This window comes from Cherax quadricarinatus, chromosome 8 (assembly GCF_038502225.1).
Source record: "Cherax quadricarinatus isolate ZL_2023a chromosome 8, ASM3850222v1, whole genome shotgun sequence".
Taxonomy (NCBI): Eukaryota; Metazoa; Arthropoda; class Malacostraca; order Decapoda; family Parastacidae; genus Cherax; species Cherax quadricarinatus.
Genome location: NC_091299.1, coordinates 25864484 through 25881560, shown reverse-complemented (window position 1 = coordinate 25881560; position 17077 = coordinate 25864484). Strand labels below are relative to the sequence as shown.

The 17077-nt window shown below is 50.7% G+C and overlaps 1 protein-coding gene across 1 annotated transcript in view; it reads left to right on the top strand.

Moving 5' to 3' along the window:
* The first annotated feature begins 834 nt into the window (after positions 1 to 834).
* fng (Fringe glycosyltransferase) overlaps positions 835 to 17077 on the top strand; it is a 191838-nt gene continuing 175595 nt past the window's right edge. Inside the window, exon 1 of the mRNA XM_070082971.1 lies at positions 835 to 1425. Coding sequence (XP_069939072.1) covers positions 970 to 1425 — 456 coding nt within the window. The 5' untranslated portion in view covers positions 835 to 969. The remainder of the gene's footprint in view (positions 1426 to 17077) is intronic.

Sequence of the window (17077 nt, the reverse complement as noted above, 5' to 3'; positions counted from 1 at the left end):
GGCTGGATTAGTTAGACCAGGCTGGATTAGTTAGATCAGGCTGGATTAGTTAGACCAGACTGGATTAGTTAGACCAGGCTGGATTAGTTAGACCAGGCTGGATTAGTTAGACCAGACTGGATTAGTTAGACCAGGCTGGATTAGTTAGACCAGGCTGGATTAGTTAGACCAGGCTGGATTAGTTAGACCAGGCTGGATTAGTTAGACTAGGCTGGATTAGTTAGACTAGGCTGGATTAGTTAGCTCAAGTTTATCAAAAATATTATTAGTTCCTTTTGTACACCCCACTTAGTGGTGAGCGATTTATATAATGAAAAACAAAAATAAGGTTAATATATTCCTTTAATAATAATAATAAGAAGAAATAATAATAATAATAATAATAATAATAATAATAATAATAATAATAATAATAATAATAATAATAATAATAATAAGAATAATAATAATAATAATAAACTAATTATTATTATTACTATTATTATTATTATTATTGTAAATAAAATACAATTATTCTCAACGTAAATATAGTTTCAATTATTGGTATGGCAACATCCCCCAAAATACACGTTACTGCTGGAGGTTGACTGCCTTGCCACTGATGGCAACATCATATCACACTACTACCATCACTCGTAGGCTCATACTAGCTAAATTACGTTGCTATAACGTAACTCATACCGTCGTTTAATGAGAGTAGTTGACTGCTGGGGTATCCGTCAAGTTAAAAGATTGGAAAGCGGAAAAGTATAAGGGGTTTCAGGGGAGTTTAATGGTTTCACTGGCAACCTGGAGTGAGGCTGGAGGAGCGAGAGGGGGATGGAGGAGCGAGACGAAAGTGATGTCAGTTTCTCTGGAGGTGCAGTGGAGTGTGTGTGTATAGTAGCGGCTCTCTGTCATGATCTGTGACTTGGGTGTACCGTCGGTGTGCAGTGGGAGGGACAGTGCCATGCACCTCCAGCCGCTGTGATGCGGCCTCAGGAGAGGACAATGAGAGTGAAGCTTCGCAGTGTGGTGCAGCAAGTTTGTCTAGGCTGCGCCGCCCTCACCGTCTGTGTGTTGGTCTTGCAAAATTTAGCGCAGGGCCTGCGTGATTCTGGCCGTGGAGGCGACACGGCCTCCACCACATACCCCGTGGCACATGGCTGGCCCGAGCGTGCCCCTAGGTCCCTCAACAGGGACTATATGCCCGCTGGAGGGGAGAACACCTTGGAGGAGGTGGTTGAGGAACCAGGAAGAGTGAAGGAGGAGGAGGAAGAAGAAGAGAGGAGAAGAGGACTGTTGAACACTCTGGTGGCTACAGCGACGGCCAAGCCAGCCACGACCCTCGACGATATCTTCATCAGTATCAAGACTACTAAGGCCTTCCATAAGACTCGTCTAGACCTGGTGCTCAAGACCTGGTTCAGCCTAGCACGTGAGCAGGTGGGTCTTCTTCCAATGTTCTACATTAGTGAAATGAAAAGATTAACTTCGACTATTATTAACCCAGAGGGATAGTAACCCTGGATAGCCCTCTCCCCCAAAACATGGCAGTGTGGCTTATTTCCATTGGAAATAAACAACTATGATTGATTGTCATTGGAAATAAGCAACCATGATTGATTGTGTTATGATGGTCTTGTGTTTTGATGGTGTCTTGTGATGGTAACCCAGGATAGTCAAAAAGAATGGCAGCTTGGCTTATTTCCATTGTTTTGTGATGTGTAGTGATGGTGTGTTGTTGTTTTGATGGTGTGTTATGTGTTTTGTTGATATGATGGTGTGTTGTGTTTTGATGGTGTGTTTTGTGTTTTATGGTGTATTGTGTCATGATTGTGTTGTGATGGTGTGTTGTGTTGCGATTGTGTACTCATCGTTATTACACGCTTTTAGAATGCATCCAGCCTTCGTAGGGGGTAAATTATGACATATCTCCCCCCCCCCCATTCCCTTGCGTTCCAGGGAGAACAGTTTGAGGCAGTTTAAAACTTTCTAGACGGTGAGGTTTGAGTGAACTGATGCGAGCAACAAAAGTTCATTTGTTGAACAGGCTCCCAGTGGCCTGGCTGGCAAAGCTCTTTTTTTTCACACGGAGGACCCGGGTTCGATTCCCGACGGGGTGGAAACATTTCAACATTACACCTGTTGTCCTGTTCACCTAGCAAGTAGGTAGGTACCTGGATGTTAGTCGACTGGTGTGGGTCGCATCCTGGGGGACAAGATTGAGGACCTAAATGGAAATAAGACAGAAAGCCCCTCGTTGACGAACTGCCTTTCTTGGGTTATACTGGGTGACTAACCCTCCGGGGTTAAAAATCTGAATAAAATCTTATCTCTTATCAGGTCTGTGGCGTTGACCTTAAGCTCCTCTGTTTGCTAAGGGAACCCAGGAGCTTATTTCACAACCATAACAATAACGTGGACAATTACAGTGATAACCAGTATATCAGTGAGCACTAGCAGTGATAAGAGCTGCCATTAATAATAGTAATAATTATAAAAACAATCACAGCAGTCATATCAAATATAAGAGTCGCTAGCAGTGATAACAGTCACTGTAACAATGGTAAAAAAAAATAACAATAGTCAGTGTACCATCGTTATCATAGTTATTAACAAGATAGTCGGTATAGAATTACATGCATTATGCACTATTATTACGAGTGATGGTGAGGTGTTATTATATGATGATGAGGTGTTATTATGAGTGATGGTGAGGTGTTATTATGAGTGATGGTGAGATGTTATGGTGATGGTGAGGTGTTATGAGTGATGGTGAGATGTTATGGTGATGGTGAGGTGTTATTAAAACAGGTTCCTGGGCCTCTACGAACTGTTTTGAATGTTATCATAGGACACAAGAGGAAACTTAGTGAAACAAGCAATACTCACGAGTAAGAAACACAAGCTAGACTCATCAGTAACACATGCAACACTTGGATATGTTTACTGGCCTAAGTCTTCGCCCCCATAACAGGCTTTTTCGGTCGAATGCAACACTGGTGAGAGCAGAAGCCGTCTCGACGTGGTCAGTCCGTCAGCCTTTAGTAATAAAGGTATCCAGGTGTTGCACATGTGTCATGTAATAAAAATAATAATATCTTTATTTACTACAAGTACATATACAAGGTATACAGACTATTTACTACAAGTACATATACAAGGTATACAGACCGTAGCTGACGTCAGTGACACACTATATGAGAAGTCCCTTGTTATGCTGAGCATTTTGGGCAAATTAGGTCAGTTTTGTCCCAGGATGCGACCCACATCAGTCCACTAACACCCATGTACCTATTTTACTGGTTGGTGAACATGGAAAGCAGGTGTCTTAAAGAAATACGACCTAACGTTTCCACCCGTACCGGGTGTAATCAGTCCATCACCCTTGAAGACGTAGTTATGAGGTGGTCAGTCCCTCAGCCTGGAGAGAATAAAGATGACTAACTGTTGCACTAGTGCCTTACTTATCAACCTGTCGGCATTGTGTACCATTTTAATATTCACTCAGATGTTGCACGTGTCTAATTCTTTACTAAGCACCTTCCGCTTTTTCAATAACAAAAACATAAGACAGGAGGAGCACTGCAGCAGGCCTACTGGTCCATGCTAGGCAAGTCCTAGTCACCTACTTGCCCAAACGATTCAGGTCCAACTAACACCCACCCACACCCACTAATGTATTTATCAAACCTATTTTTAAAACTGCACAACGTCTTAGCTTCTATAAAGGAACTTCGGAGTTTGTTCCACTCATCCACAACTCTGTTACCAAACTAGTGTTTTCCTATATCACCAAACCAGTGTATTCCTATATCCTTTCTATATCACTACAAATTGGTATAGTCTCTGATGTGCGGAAGGTGCTTAGTAAAGAATTAGACACGTGCAACATCTGAGTGAATATTAAAATGGTACACAATGCCGACAGGTTGATAAGTAAGGCACTAGTGCAACAGTTAGTCATCTTTATTCTCTCCAGGCTGAGGGACTGACCACCTCAAAACTACGTCTTCAAGGGTGATGGACTGATTACATCCTCTTCACATCTCTACTGTTTCTGCAGATTTTTCTGTACTCTACTGAAGAAGCTTACAGTGTAAGCGAAATGTTTCGGAAGAAAGATGCCTAACTGTTGCACGTCTGGGTATCTGTACTTTGTAGACGTTTCGCGCTCTAGTGGCTTTAACAATACTGAATACAATACATGGATATAGTGTGATGATTGTGGAACTATATACAGAAGACAGTAGAAGACGAGGTAATCAGTCCCTTAGCCGTCTAGGAGCAGGTGATGGTGGGCAGTGCTGAGAGATGCTGGTGATGGTGGGCAGTGCTGAGAGATGCTGGTGGTGGTGATGGTGGGCAGTGCTGAGAGATGCTGGTGATGGTAGGCAGCACTGAGAGATGCTGGTGATGGTGGGCAGTGCTGAGAGATGCTGGTGGTGGTGGGCAGTACTGAGAGATGCTGGTGATGGTGGGCAGTGCTGAGAGATGCTGGTGATGGTGGGCAGTGCTGAGAGATGCTGGTGGTGGTGGGCAGTACTGAGAGATGCTGGTGATGGTGGGCAGTGCTGAGAGATGCTGGTGATAGTGGGCAGTGCTGAGAGATGCTGGTAATGGTGGGCAGTACTGAGAGATGCTGGTGATGGTGGGCAGTACTGAGAGATGCTGGTGGTGGTGGGCAGTACTGAGAGATGCTGGTGATGGTGGGCAGTGCTGAGAGATGCTGGTGATGGTGGGCAGTACTGAGAGATGCTGGTGGTGGTGGGCAGTACTGAGAGATGCTGGTAATGGTGGGCAGTACTGAGAGGTGCTGGTGGTGGTGGGCAGTACTGAGAGATGCTGGTGGTGGTGGGCAGTACTGACAGATGCTGGTGGTGGTGGTGGGCAGTACTGAGAGATGCTGGTGATAGTGGGCAGTACTGAGAGATGCTGGTGGTGGGCAGTACTGAGAGATGCTGGTGATGGTGGGCAGTGGTGATGGTGGGCAGTGCTGAGAGATACTGGTGATGGTGGGCAGTACTGAGAGATGCTGGTGGTGGTGGGCCTCCTTACTGACCTGGCTTTATCTTCTGGCATGAACTATTTTTAACCCTAGGGACCTGACTTGACCTGACCTTTCTTGCGCCCAGTTCTTCCTCCTCTCCCGTAAACCTCACTAAACACTTCTCTGCTTAAGAGTCAGGTGCTCATGAACAAGTGTTCCGAGGCGGCTGGCATTCGTCAGTAGGCCGGGGTACTCACGCCGTTTTAAAAATTCATTACAAAAAAAAAATAATAATAATAAAAAGGGGCAATATTCGTTGTTTATGTGAAGTAAAGATGGTTGTCCATAAACCTGCTCGTACCAACCCACTTGTTTTAGCATAATTGTTCAGTCTACCTGTTGGAACAATATGCTCTAGCCTATCTCCGTGAATCTACTTTTCCTGGTCAAACACCTGTGCAAACCTTCCTAGTTGAATACACCTGTGCCATCACACAGGTACCTGGAGGTTACCTGGAGGTTATTCCGGGGATTAACGCCCCCGCAGCCCGGTCCATGACCAGGCCTCCCGATGGATCAGGGCCTGGTCAACCAGGCTGTTACTGCTGGCCGCACGCAGTCCAACGTACGAGCCACAGCCCGGCTGATCCGGCACTGACTTTAGGTATCTGTCCAGCTCTCTCTTGAAGGCAGCCAGGGGCTTATTGGCAATTCCCCTAATGCTTGATGGGAGGCTGTTGAACAGTTTTGGGCCCCGGACACTTATGGTGTTTTCCCTTAGTGTACCAATGGCGCCCCTACTTTTTATTGGGGGCATTTTGCATCGCCTGCCCAGTCTTTTACTTTCGTAGGGAGTGATTTCTGTGTGCAAATTTGGGACCATTCCTTCCAAGATTTTCCAAGTGTAGATTATGATATATCTCTCCCTCCTGCGTTCCAACGAGTACAAGTCAAGTGCTTCCAAGCATTCCCAGTAGTTAAGGTGCTTTTACAGAACTTATACGTGCAGTAAAGGATCTCTGTACACTCTCTAGATCTGCGATTTCACCTGCTTTGAATGGAGAGAACAAGTGATTTGAAAAGGATCATCATTGGCTTGGCATCTCCCGTTTTGAAAGTTCTCATTATCCATCCTATCATTTTGGCCGGAGTCAGTAGTATACTCTGTTCTAGTTATTATCTCCTCCAGTTTTCTATAACGGAGTAGTTGGAATTTGTCCTCATTGAACATCATATTGTTTACCGTTGCCCACTGGAAAACTTTGTTTATATCTTTTTGGAGGTTAACCGCGTCCTCAGCAGATGACAGCCTCATGCAGATCCTAGTATCATCCGCAAAGGATGATACGGTGCTGTGGTGTATATCTCTATGTCTGATATGAGGATAAGGAATAAGATGGGGGCGAGTACTGTGCCTTGTGGAACAGAGCTCTTCACTATGGCAGCCTCCGATTTAACTCTGTTGACCACTACTCTTTGTGTTCGATTTGTTAGGAAGTTGAAGATCCATCTCCCCACTTTCCCAGTTATTCCTTTAGCACGTATTTTATGGGCTATTACGCCATGATCGCATTTGTCAAATGCTTTTGCAAAGTCTGTGTATATTACATCTGCATTCTGATTTTCTTCCAGTGCATCCAAGGCCATGTCATAGTGATCCAGTAGTTGTGAGAGGCAGGAGCGACCTGCCCTGAACCCATGTTGCCCTGGATTGTGCAGATTTTGGGAATCCAGGTGATTTGCAATCCTGCTTCTTAGAACTCTTTCAAAGATTTTTATGATGTGGGATGTCAGAGCTATTGGTCTATAATTCTTAGCTAATGCTTTGCTGCCACGTTTATGGAGTGGGGCTATATCCTTTGTTTTAAGTGACTGTGGAATTTCACCCATGTCCAAGCTCCTCCTCCATAGTGTACTTAGGGCACACGAGAGGGGTTTCTTGCAGTTCTTAATGAAAACAGAGTTCCACGAGTCTGGGCCTGGGGCTGAGTGTATAGGCATGTTGTTAATGGCTTTTTCGAAATCTATCGGAGTTAGGGTAATGTCGGAAATCTGGCATACATTTATGGAGTTTTGAGGCTCATTCATGAAGAAATCATTTGGGTCGTCGATCCTCAGACCGATTAGTGGTTCACTAAACACAGAGTCGTACTGGGATTTCAATATTTCAATCATTTCCTTGTTGTCATCTGTGTAAGTCCCATCCTGTCTGAGTAAGGGCCCGATACTAGATGTGGTATTTGCCTTGTTTTTGGCATATGAAGAGAAATATTTTGAATTTCTTTCAATTTCACTAATAGCTTTAAGCTCCTCCTGCCTCTCCTGGTTCCTGTAAGAGTCATTTAACTTAAGTTCGATAGTTTCCACTTCCCTGGTCAGCGCCTCCTTTCGTGTATCAGATATTCTAGCACTCCTGAGGAGCTCAGTGGTGGAGAGTCAGTCTAGGCTTCCTTGACACCCTCTATGAGTTCACTTCCATCCCTCCCCACACATGTCAATACAACACCTGTCCTTCCCTACCACTAACCTGCCATCCTCTTTTCCTCCTTTCATCTATCCTTTTCTTCCTCTCTCCACCCTCCTCCTCCTCCTGCTCCTCCTCGCTGAAAGTGCTGAAGTCATCAGCGCTGAGAGTAGCCCTCCGTGGTCAGACATAGACAAGGATACTGACATTATCAGTAGCTGATGCTCAGGTTTTTACTCCCCCCTCTTCATCTCTCTCTCTCTTTACTCTCCACCTACCTCCGTGTGTACTAACCTATATTTTGTTGTAGGGGTCGATTCATAACTCCAGGTGAGTGTACTCTCCTAGTTGTACTCAGTTGTGATTTCAAGGGTCGAGTCACAGCTCCTGGCTCCGCTTCTTCACTGGTCGCTACTAGGTCACTCTTCGTGCTCTATGAGCATTATCATACCTCTTCTTAAAGCTGTGTATGGATCCTGCCTCCGCTACATCACTTCCCAGACTATTCCACTTCCTGACAACTTTGACTGAAGAAATACTTCCTAACATCCCTGTGATTCATCTGAATCTTCAACTTCCAACTGTGACTCGCTGTTGCTGTGTCCTATCTCTGGAACATCCTGTCTCTATCCACCTTGTCAATTCCTCTTAGTATTTTATATGTCGCTATTATATCCCCCCTATCTCTCCTGTCCTCCAGTGTCGTCAGGTCGATTTCTTTTAACCTCTTCTCGTAGTGTGTGTGTGTGTGTGTGTGTGTGTGAGAGAGAGACAGGGAGACAGAGAGACAGAGAGATCGTATAGGTTAGTGGTGTAGTGGAGTGGGCGTGGGAACTGAAGTGGGCAGAAGAGTAATGAATCAAAAATCTGCATAACTGACACCTGGGGGATCCTGCCCCACACTCCCACCACCATGACTGACACCTGGGATCTCCCCACACTCCCCCACCATGACTGACACCTGGGATCTCCCCACACTCCCCCACCATGACTGACACCTGGGATCCTTCCCCAACACTCCCCCACCATGACTGACACCTGGGATCCTTCCCCCACACTCCCCCACCACGACTGACACATGGGATCCTTCCCCCACACTCCCCACCATGACTGACACCTGGGATCTCCCCACACTCCCCCACCATGACTGACACCTGGGATCTCCCCACACTCCCCCACCATGACTGACACCCAGGATCCCCCCCACACTCCCCCACCATGACCGACACCTGGGATCCTTCCCCCACACTCTCCCACCATGACTGACACCTGGGATCCTTCCCCCACACTCCCCCGCCATGACTGACACCTGGGATCCTCCCCCACATTCCCCCCACCATGACTGACACCTGGGATCCTTCCCCAACACTCCCCCACCATGACTGACACCTGGGATCCTTCCCCCACACTCCCCCACCACGACTGACACATGGGATCCTTCCCCCACACTCCCCACCATGAATGACACCTGAGATCCTTCCTCCACACTCTCCCACCATGACTGACACCAGGGATCCCTCCCCCACACTCCCCCCACCATGACTGACACCCGGGATCCTCCCCCACACTCCCCCACCATGACTGACACCTGTGATCCTCCCCCACACTCCCCCACCATGACTGACACCTGGGATCCTTCCCCACACTCCCCCACCATGACTGACACCTGGAATCCTTCCCCCATACTCCCCCACTATGACTGACACCCGGGATCCTCCCCCACACTCCCCCACCATGATTGACACCTGGGATCCTCCCCCACACTCCCCCACCATGACTGACACCAGGGATCCTCCCCCACACTCCCCACCATGACTGACACCTGGGATCCTCCCCCACACTCCCCCACCATGACTGACACCTGGGATCCTCGCCCCACACTCCCCACCATGACTGACACCCGGGATCCTCCCCCACACTCCCCCACCATGACTGACACCTGGGATCCTCGCCCCACTCACCCCCACCATGACTGACACCTGGGAACCTCCCCCACACTCCCCCACCATGACTGACACCCGGGATCCTCCCCCACACTCCTCCCAACATGACTGACACCTGGGATCCTCCCCCACACTCCCCCACCATGACTGGCACCTGGGATCCTGGCCCCACACTCCCCCACCATGACTGACACCTGGGATCCTTCCCCCACACTACCCCCACCATGACTGACACCTGGGATCCTCCCCCACACTCCCCCACCATGACTGACACCTGGGATCCTTCCCCCACACTCCCCCACCATGACTGACACATGGGATCCTTCCCCCACACTCCCTCCACCATGACTGACACCTGGGATCCTCCCCCACACTCCCCCACCATGTCTGACACCTGAGATCCTTCCCTCACTCCCCCACCATGACTGACACCTATGATCCTCGCCCCACACTCCCCCACCATGACTGACACCCGGGATCCTCCCCCACACTCCCCCACTATGACTGACACCCGGGATCCTCCCCCACACTCCTCCCACCATGACTGACACCCGGGATCCTCCCCCACACTCCTCCACCATGACTGGCACCTGGGATCCTTCCCCCACACTCCCCCACCATGACTGACACCTGGGATCCTTCCCCCACACTCCCCCCACCATGACTGACACATGGGATCCTCCCCCACACTCCCCCACCATGACTGACACCTGAGATCCTTCCCTCACGCTCCTCCCACCATGACTGACACCCGGGATCCTCCCCCACACTCCCCCACCATGACTGACACCTGGGATCCTTCCCCCACACTCCCCCACCATGACTGATACATGGGATCCTTCCCCCACACTCCCCCCACCATGACTGACACCTGGGATCCTTCCCCACACTTCCCCACCATGACTGACACCTGAGATCCTTCCCTCACACTCCCCCACCATGACTGACACCTATGATCCTCGCCCCACACTCCCCCACCATGACTGACACCCGGGATCCTCCCCCACACTACCCCACCATGACTGACACCCGGGATCCTCCCCCACACTCCTCCCACCATGACTGACACCCGGGATCCTCCCCCACACTCCCCCACCATGACTGACACCTGGGATCCTTCCGCCACACTCCCCCACCATGACTGACACCTGGGATCCTTCCTCCAAACTCCCCCCACCATGACTGACACCTGGGATCCTCCCCCACACTCCCCCGCCATGACTGACACCTGAGATCCTTCCCTCACACTCCCCCCACCATGACTGATACCTGGGATCCTGCCCCACACTCCCCCACCATGACTGACACCTGAGATCCTTCCCTCACACTCCCCCCTCCATGACAGACACCTGGGATCCTCCCCCACATTCCCCCACCATGACTGACACCTGGGATCCTCCCCCACACTCCCCCACCATGACTGACACCTGGGATCCTTCCCCTACTCTTCCCCCATCATGACTGACACCTGGGATCCTCCCCCACACTCCCCCACCATGACTGACACCTGGGATCCTTCCCTCACACTCCCCCACCATGACTGACACCTGGGATCCTTCCCCTACACTTCCCCCACCATGACTGACACCTGGGACCCTCCCCCACACTCCCCCACCATGACTGACACCTGGGATCCTTCCCTCACACTCCCTCTATCATGACTGACACCTGGAATCCTCCCCCACACTCACCCACCATGACTTACACCTGGGATCCTCCCCCACACTCCCCCACCATGGCTGACACCTGGGATCCTCCACCACGCTCCCCCACCATGACTGACACCTGGGATCTTTTCCTCACACTCCCCCACCATGACTGACACCCGGGATCCTCCCCCACACTCCCCCACCATGACTGACACCTGGGATCCTCCCCCACACTCCCCCACCATGACTGACACCCGGGATCCTCCCCCACACTCCCCCACCATGACTGACACCTGGGATCCTTTCCTCACACTCCCCCTACCATGACTGACACCTGGGATCCTTCCCCACACTCCCCCACCATGACTGACACCTGGGATCCTACCCAACACTTCCCCACCATTGCTGACACCTGGGATCCTCCCCCACACTCCCCCACCATGACTGACACATGGGATCCTTCCCCCACACTCCCCCACCATGAATGACACCTGGGATCCTCCCCCACACTCCCCCACCATGACTGACACCTGAGATCCTTCCCTCACACTCCCCCACCATGACTGACACCTATGATCCTCGCCCCACACTCCCCCACCATGACTGACACCCGGGATCCTCCCCCACACTCCCCCACCATGACTGACACCCGGGATCCTCCCCCACACTCCTACCACCATGGCTGACACATGGGATCCTCCCCCACACTTCCCCACCATTGCTGACACCTGGGATCCTCCCCCACACTCCCCCACCATGACTGACACCTGGGATCCTTCCTCCAAACTCCCCCCACCATGACTGACACCTGGGATCCTCCCCCACACTCCCCCGCCATGACAGACACCTGAGATCCTTCCCTCACACTCCCCCCGCCATGACTGATACCTGGGATCCTCCCCCACACTCCCCCACCATGACTGACACCTGAGATACTTCCCTCACACTCCCCCCACAATGACTGACACCTGGATCCTCCCCCACGCTCCCCCACCATGACTGACACCTGGGATCTTCCCCCACACTCCCCCACCATGACTCACACCCGGGATCCTCCCCCACACTCCTCCACCATGACTGACACCTGGGATCCTTCCCTCACACTCCCCCTACCATGACTGACACCTGGGATCCTCCCCCACACTCCCCCACCATGACTGACACCTGGGATCCTACCCCACACTTCCCCACCATTGCTGACACCTGGGATCCTCCCCCACGCTCCCCCACCATGACTGACACCTGGGATCTTTTCCTCACACTCCCCCCGCCATGACTGACACCCGGGATCCTCCCCCACACTCCCCCACCATGACTGACACCTGGGATCCTCCCCCACACTTCCCCACCATGACTGACACCCGGGATCCTCCCCCACACTCCCCCACCATGACTGACACCCGGGATCCTTCCCCACACTTCCCCACCATTGCTGACACCTGGGATCCTCCCCCACACTTCCCCACCATGACTGACACCTGAGATCCTCCCCCACACTCCCCCACCATGACTGTCACCCGGGATCCTCCCCCACACTCCCCCACCATGACTGACATAAGAACATACAAAAGAAGGAACACTCCAGCCAATGAGAGGCAGGTCCAATTCTCCCACCGGCTTAAGCGATTGACCCAGCCTAGTCAGGTTAGGTCACATTCACTTAAAGAATCTGTCTGGGGATCCATCTGACGATCCTTCCCCTACACTAACCATCACACTAACCACCACACTAACCAGGGTATACGTAGTTAAGTGTTTAGTGTATATAAGGAGGACCTATAAGACATATTGTTGTTGTCTGAACACAATCCTGGGACGGAAAGGAGCAGCAGTCCTGACAGAATGCATAACGTTTAACTGGCTTCCATTTCACACTTATATGGTTGCTATGTACCAACCATTAACAGCTGGTTGATACATGGCAACAGAGGCACCTGGTTCATACACAGCAACAGTTCCAGCTGGTTGTTATACTGCAAAAGTCACAGCTGGTTGATACACAGCAACAGTCACAGCTGGTTGATATACTGCAACAGTCACAGCTGGTTCATATACAGCAACAGTTACAGCTTGTTGATATACTGCAACAGTCACAGCTGGTTGATACACATCAGCAGTCACAACTGGTTGATATACTGCAACAGTCGCAGCTGGTTGATACACAGCAGCAGCCACAGCTGGTTGATACTCATCAGCAGTCACAGCTGGTTGATACACAGCAGCAGTCACAGCTGGTTGATACACAGCAGCAGTCACAGCTGGTTGATACACAGCAGCAGTCACAGGTGGTTGATACACAGCAGCAGTCAGAGCTGGTTGATACACAGCAGCAGTCACAGCTGGTTGATACACAGCAGCAGTCACAGCTGGTTGATACACAGTAGCAGTCACAGGTGGTTGATACACAGCAGCAGTCACAGCTGGTTGACACACAGCAGCAGTCACAGCTGGTTGATACTCAGCAGCAGTCACAGCTGGTTGATACACAGCAGCAGTCACAGCTGGTTGATACACAGCAGCAGTCACAGCTGGTTGATACACAGCAGCAGTCACAGGTGGTTGATACACAGCAGCAGTCAGAGCTGGTTGATACACAGCAGCAGTCAGAGCTGGTTGATACACAGCAGCAGTCACAGCTGGTTGATACACAGCAGCAGTCACAGCTGGTTGATACACAGCAGCAGTCACAGCTGGTTGATACACAGCAGCAGTCACAGGTGGTTGATACACAGCAGCAGTCACAGGTGGTTGATACACAGCAGCAGTCACAGCTGGTTGATACTCAGCAGCAGTCACAGCTGGTTGATACACAGCAGCAGTCACAGGTGGTTGATACACAGCAGCAGTCACAGCTGGTTGATACACAGCAGCAGTCACAGCTGGTTGATACACAGCAGCAGTCACAGCTGGTTGATACACAGCAGCAGTCACAGCTGGTTGATACACAGCAGCAGTCACAGCTGGTTGATACACAGCAGCAGTCACAGGTGGTTGATACACAGCAGCAGTCACAGGTGGTTGATACACAGCAGCAGTCACAGGTGGTTGATACACAGCAGCAGTCACAGCTGGTTGATACACAGCAGCAGTCACAGGTGGTTGATACACAGCAGCAGTCACAGCTGGTTGATACACAGCAGCAGTCACAGGTGGTTGATACACAGCAGCAGTCACAGGTGGTTGATACACAGCAGCAGTCACAGCTGGTTGATACACAGCAGCAGTCACAGCTGGTTGATACACAGCAGCAGTCACAGCTGGTTGATACACAGCAGCAGTCACAGATGGTTGATACACAGCAGCAGTCACAGGTGGTTGATACACAGCAGCAGTCACAGGTGGTTGATACACAGCAGCAGTCACAGCTGGTTGATACACAGCAGCAGTCACAGCTGGTTGATACACAGCAGCAGTCACAGCTGGTTGATACACAGCAGCAGTCACAGCTGGTTGATACACAGCAGCAGTCACAGCTGGTTGATACACAGCAGCAGTCACAGCTGGTTGATACACAGCAGCAGTCACAGCTGGTTGATACACAGCAGCAGTCACAGCTGGTTGATACACAGCAGCAGTCACAGCTGGTTGATACACAGTAGCAGTTACAGCTGGTTGATACAAAGCAGCAGTCACAGCTGGTTGATACACAGCAGCAGCCACAGCTGGTTGATACACAGCAGCAGTCAGAGCTGGTTGATACACAGCAGCAGTCACAGCTGGTTGATACACAGCAGCAGTCACAGCTGGTTGATACACAGCAGCAGTCACAGCTGGTTGATACACAGCAGCAGTCACAGCTGGTTGATACACAGCAGCAGTCACAGCTGGTTGATACACAGCAGCAGTCACAGCTGGTTGATACACGGTAGCAGTTACAGCTGGTTGATACAAAGCAGCAGTCACAGCTGGTTGATACACAGCAGCAGTCACAGCTGGTTGATACACAGCAGCAGTCACAGCTGGTTGATACACAGCAGCAGTCACAGCTGGTTGATACACAGCAGCAGTCACAGCTGGTTGATACACAGCAGCAGTCACAGCTGGTTGATACACAGCAGCAGTCACAGCTGGTTGATACACAGCAGCAGTCACAGCTGGTTGATACACAGCAGCAGTCACAGCTGGTTGATACACAGCAGCAGTCACAGCTGGTTGATACACAGCAGCAGTCACAGCTGGTTGATACACAGCAGCAGTCACAGCTGGTTGATACAAAGCAGCAGTCACAGCTGGTTGATACACAGCAGCAGTCACAGCTGGTTGATACACAGCAGCAGTCACAGCTGGTTGATACACAGCAGCAGTCACAGCTGGTTGATACAAAGCAGCAGTCACAGCTGGTTGATACACAGCAGCAGCCACAGCTGGTTGATACACAGCAGCAGTCACAGGTGGTTGATACACAGCAGCAGTCACAGCTGGTTGATACACAGCAGCAGCCACAGCTGGTTGATAAACAGCAGCAGTCACAGCTGGTTGATACACAGCAGCAGCCACAGCTGGTTGATACACAGCAGCAGTCACAGCTGGTTGATACACAGCAGTAGTCACAGCTGGTTGATACACAGCAGCAGTCACAGCTGGTTGATACACAGCAGCAGTCACAGCTGGTTGATACACAGCAGCAGTCACAGCTGGTTGATACACAGCAGCAGTCACAGGTGGTTGATACACAGCAGCAGTCACAGGTGGTTGATACACAGCAGCAGTCACAGCTGGTTGATACACAGCAGCAGTCACAGCTGGTTGATACACAGCAGCAGTCACAGCTGGTTGATACACAGCAGCAGTCACAGCTGGTTGATACACAGCAGCAGCCACAGCTGGTTGATACACAGCAGCAGTCACAGCTGGTTGATACACAGCAGCAGTCACAGCTGGTTGATACACAGCAGCAGTCACAGCTGGTTGATACACAGCAGCAGTCACAGGTGGTTGATACACAGCAGCAGTCACAGGTGGTTGATACACAGCAGCAGTCACAGGTGGTTGATACACAGCAGCAGTCACAGCTGGTTGATACACAGCAGCAGTCACAGCTGGTTGATACACAGCAGCAGTCACAGCTGGTTGATACACAGCAGCAGCCACAGCTGGTTGATACACAGCAGCAGTCACAGCTGGTTGATACACAGCAGCAGTCACAGCTGGTTGATACACAGCAGCAGTCACAGCTGGTTGATACACAGCAGCAGTCACAGGTGGTTGATACACAGCAGCAGTCACAGGTGGTTGATACACAGCAGCAGTCACAGGTGGTTGATACACAGCAGCAGTCACAGCTGGTTGATACACAGCAGCAGTCACAGCTGGTTGATACACAGCAGCAGTCACAGCTGGTTGATACACAGCAGCAGCCACAGCTGGTTGATACACAGCAGCAGTCACAGCTGGTTGATACACAGCAGCAGTCACAGCTGGTTGATACACAGCAGCAGTCACAGCTGGTTGATACACAGCAGCAGTCACAGCTGGTTGATACACAGCAGCAGTCACAGCTGGTTGATACACAGCAGCAGTCACAGCTGGTTGATACACAGCAGCAGTCACAGCTGGTTGATACACAGCAGCAGTCACAGCTGGTTGATACACAGCAGCAGTCACAGCTGGTTGATACACAGCAGCAGTCACAGCTGGTTGATACACAGCAGCAGTCACAGCTGGTTGATACACAGCAGCAGTCACAGCTGGTTGATACACAGCAGCAGTCACAGCTGGTTGATACACAGCAGCAGTCACAGCTGGTTGATACACAGCAGCAGTCACAGCTGGTTGATACACAGCAGCAGTCACAGCTGGTTGATACACGGTAGCAGTTACAGCTGGTTGATACACAGCAGCAGTCACAGCTGGTTGATACACAGCAGCAGTCACAGCTGGTTGATACACAGCAGCAGTCACAGCTGGTTGATACACAGCAGCAGTCACAGCTGGTTGATACACAGCAGCAGTCACAGCTGGTTGATACACAGCAGCAGTCACAGCTGGTTGATACACAGCAGCAGTCACAGCTGGTTGATACACAGCAGCAGTCACAGCTGGTTGATAC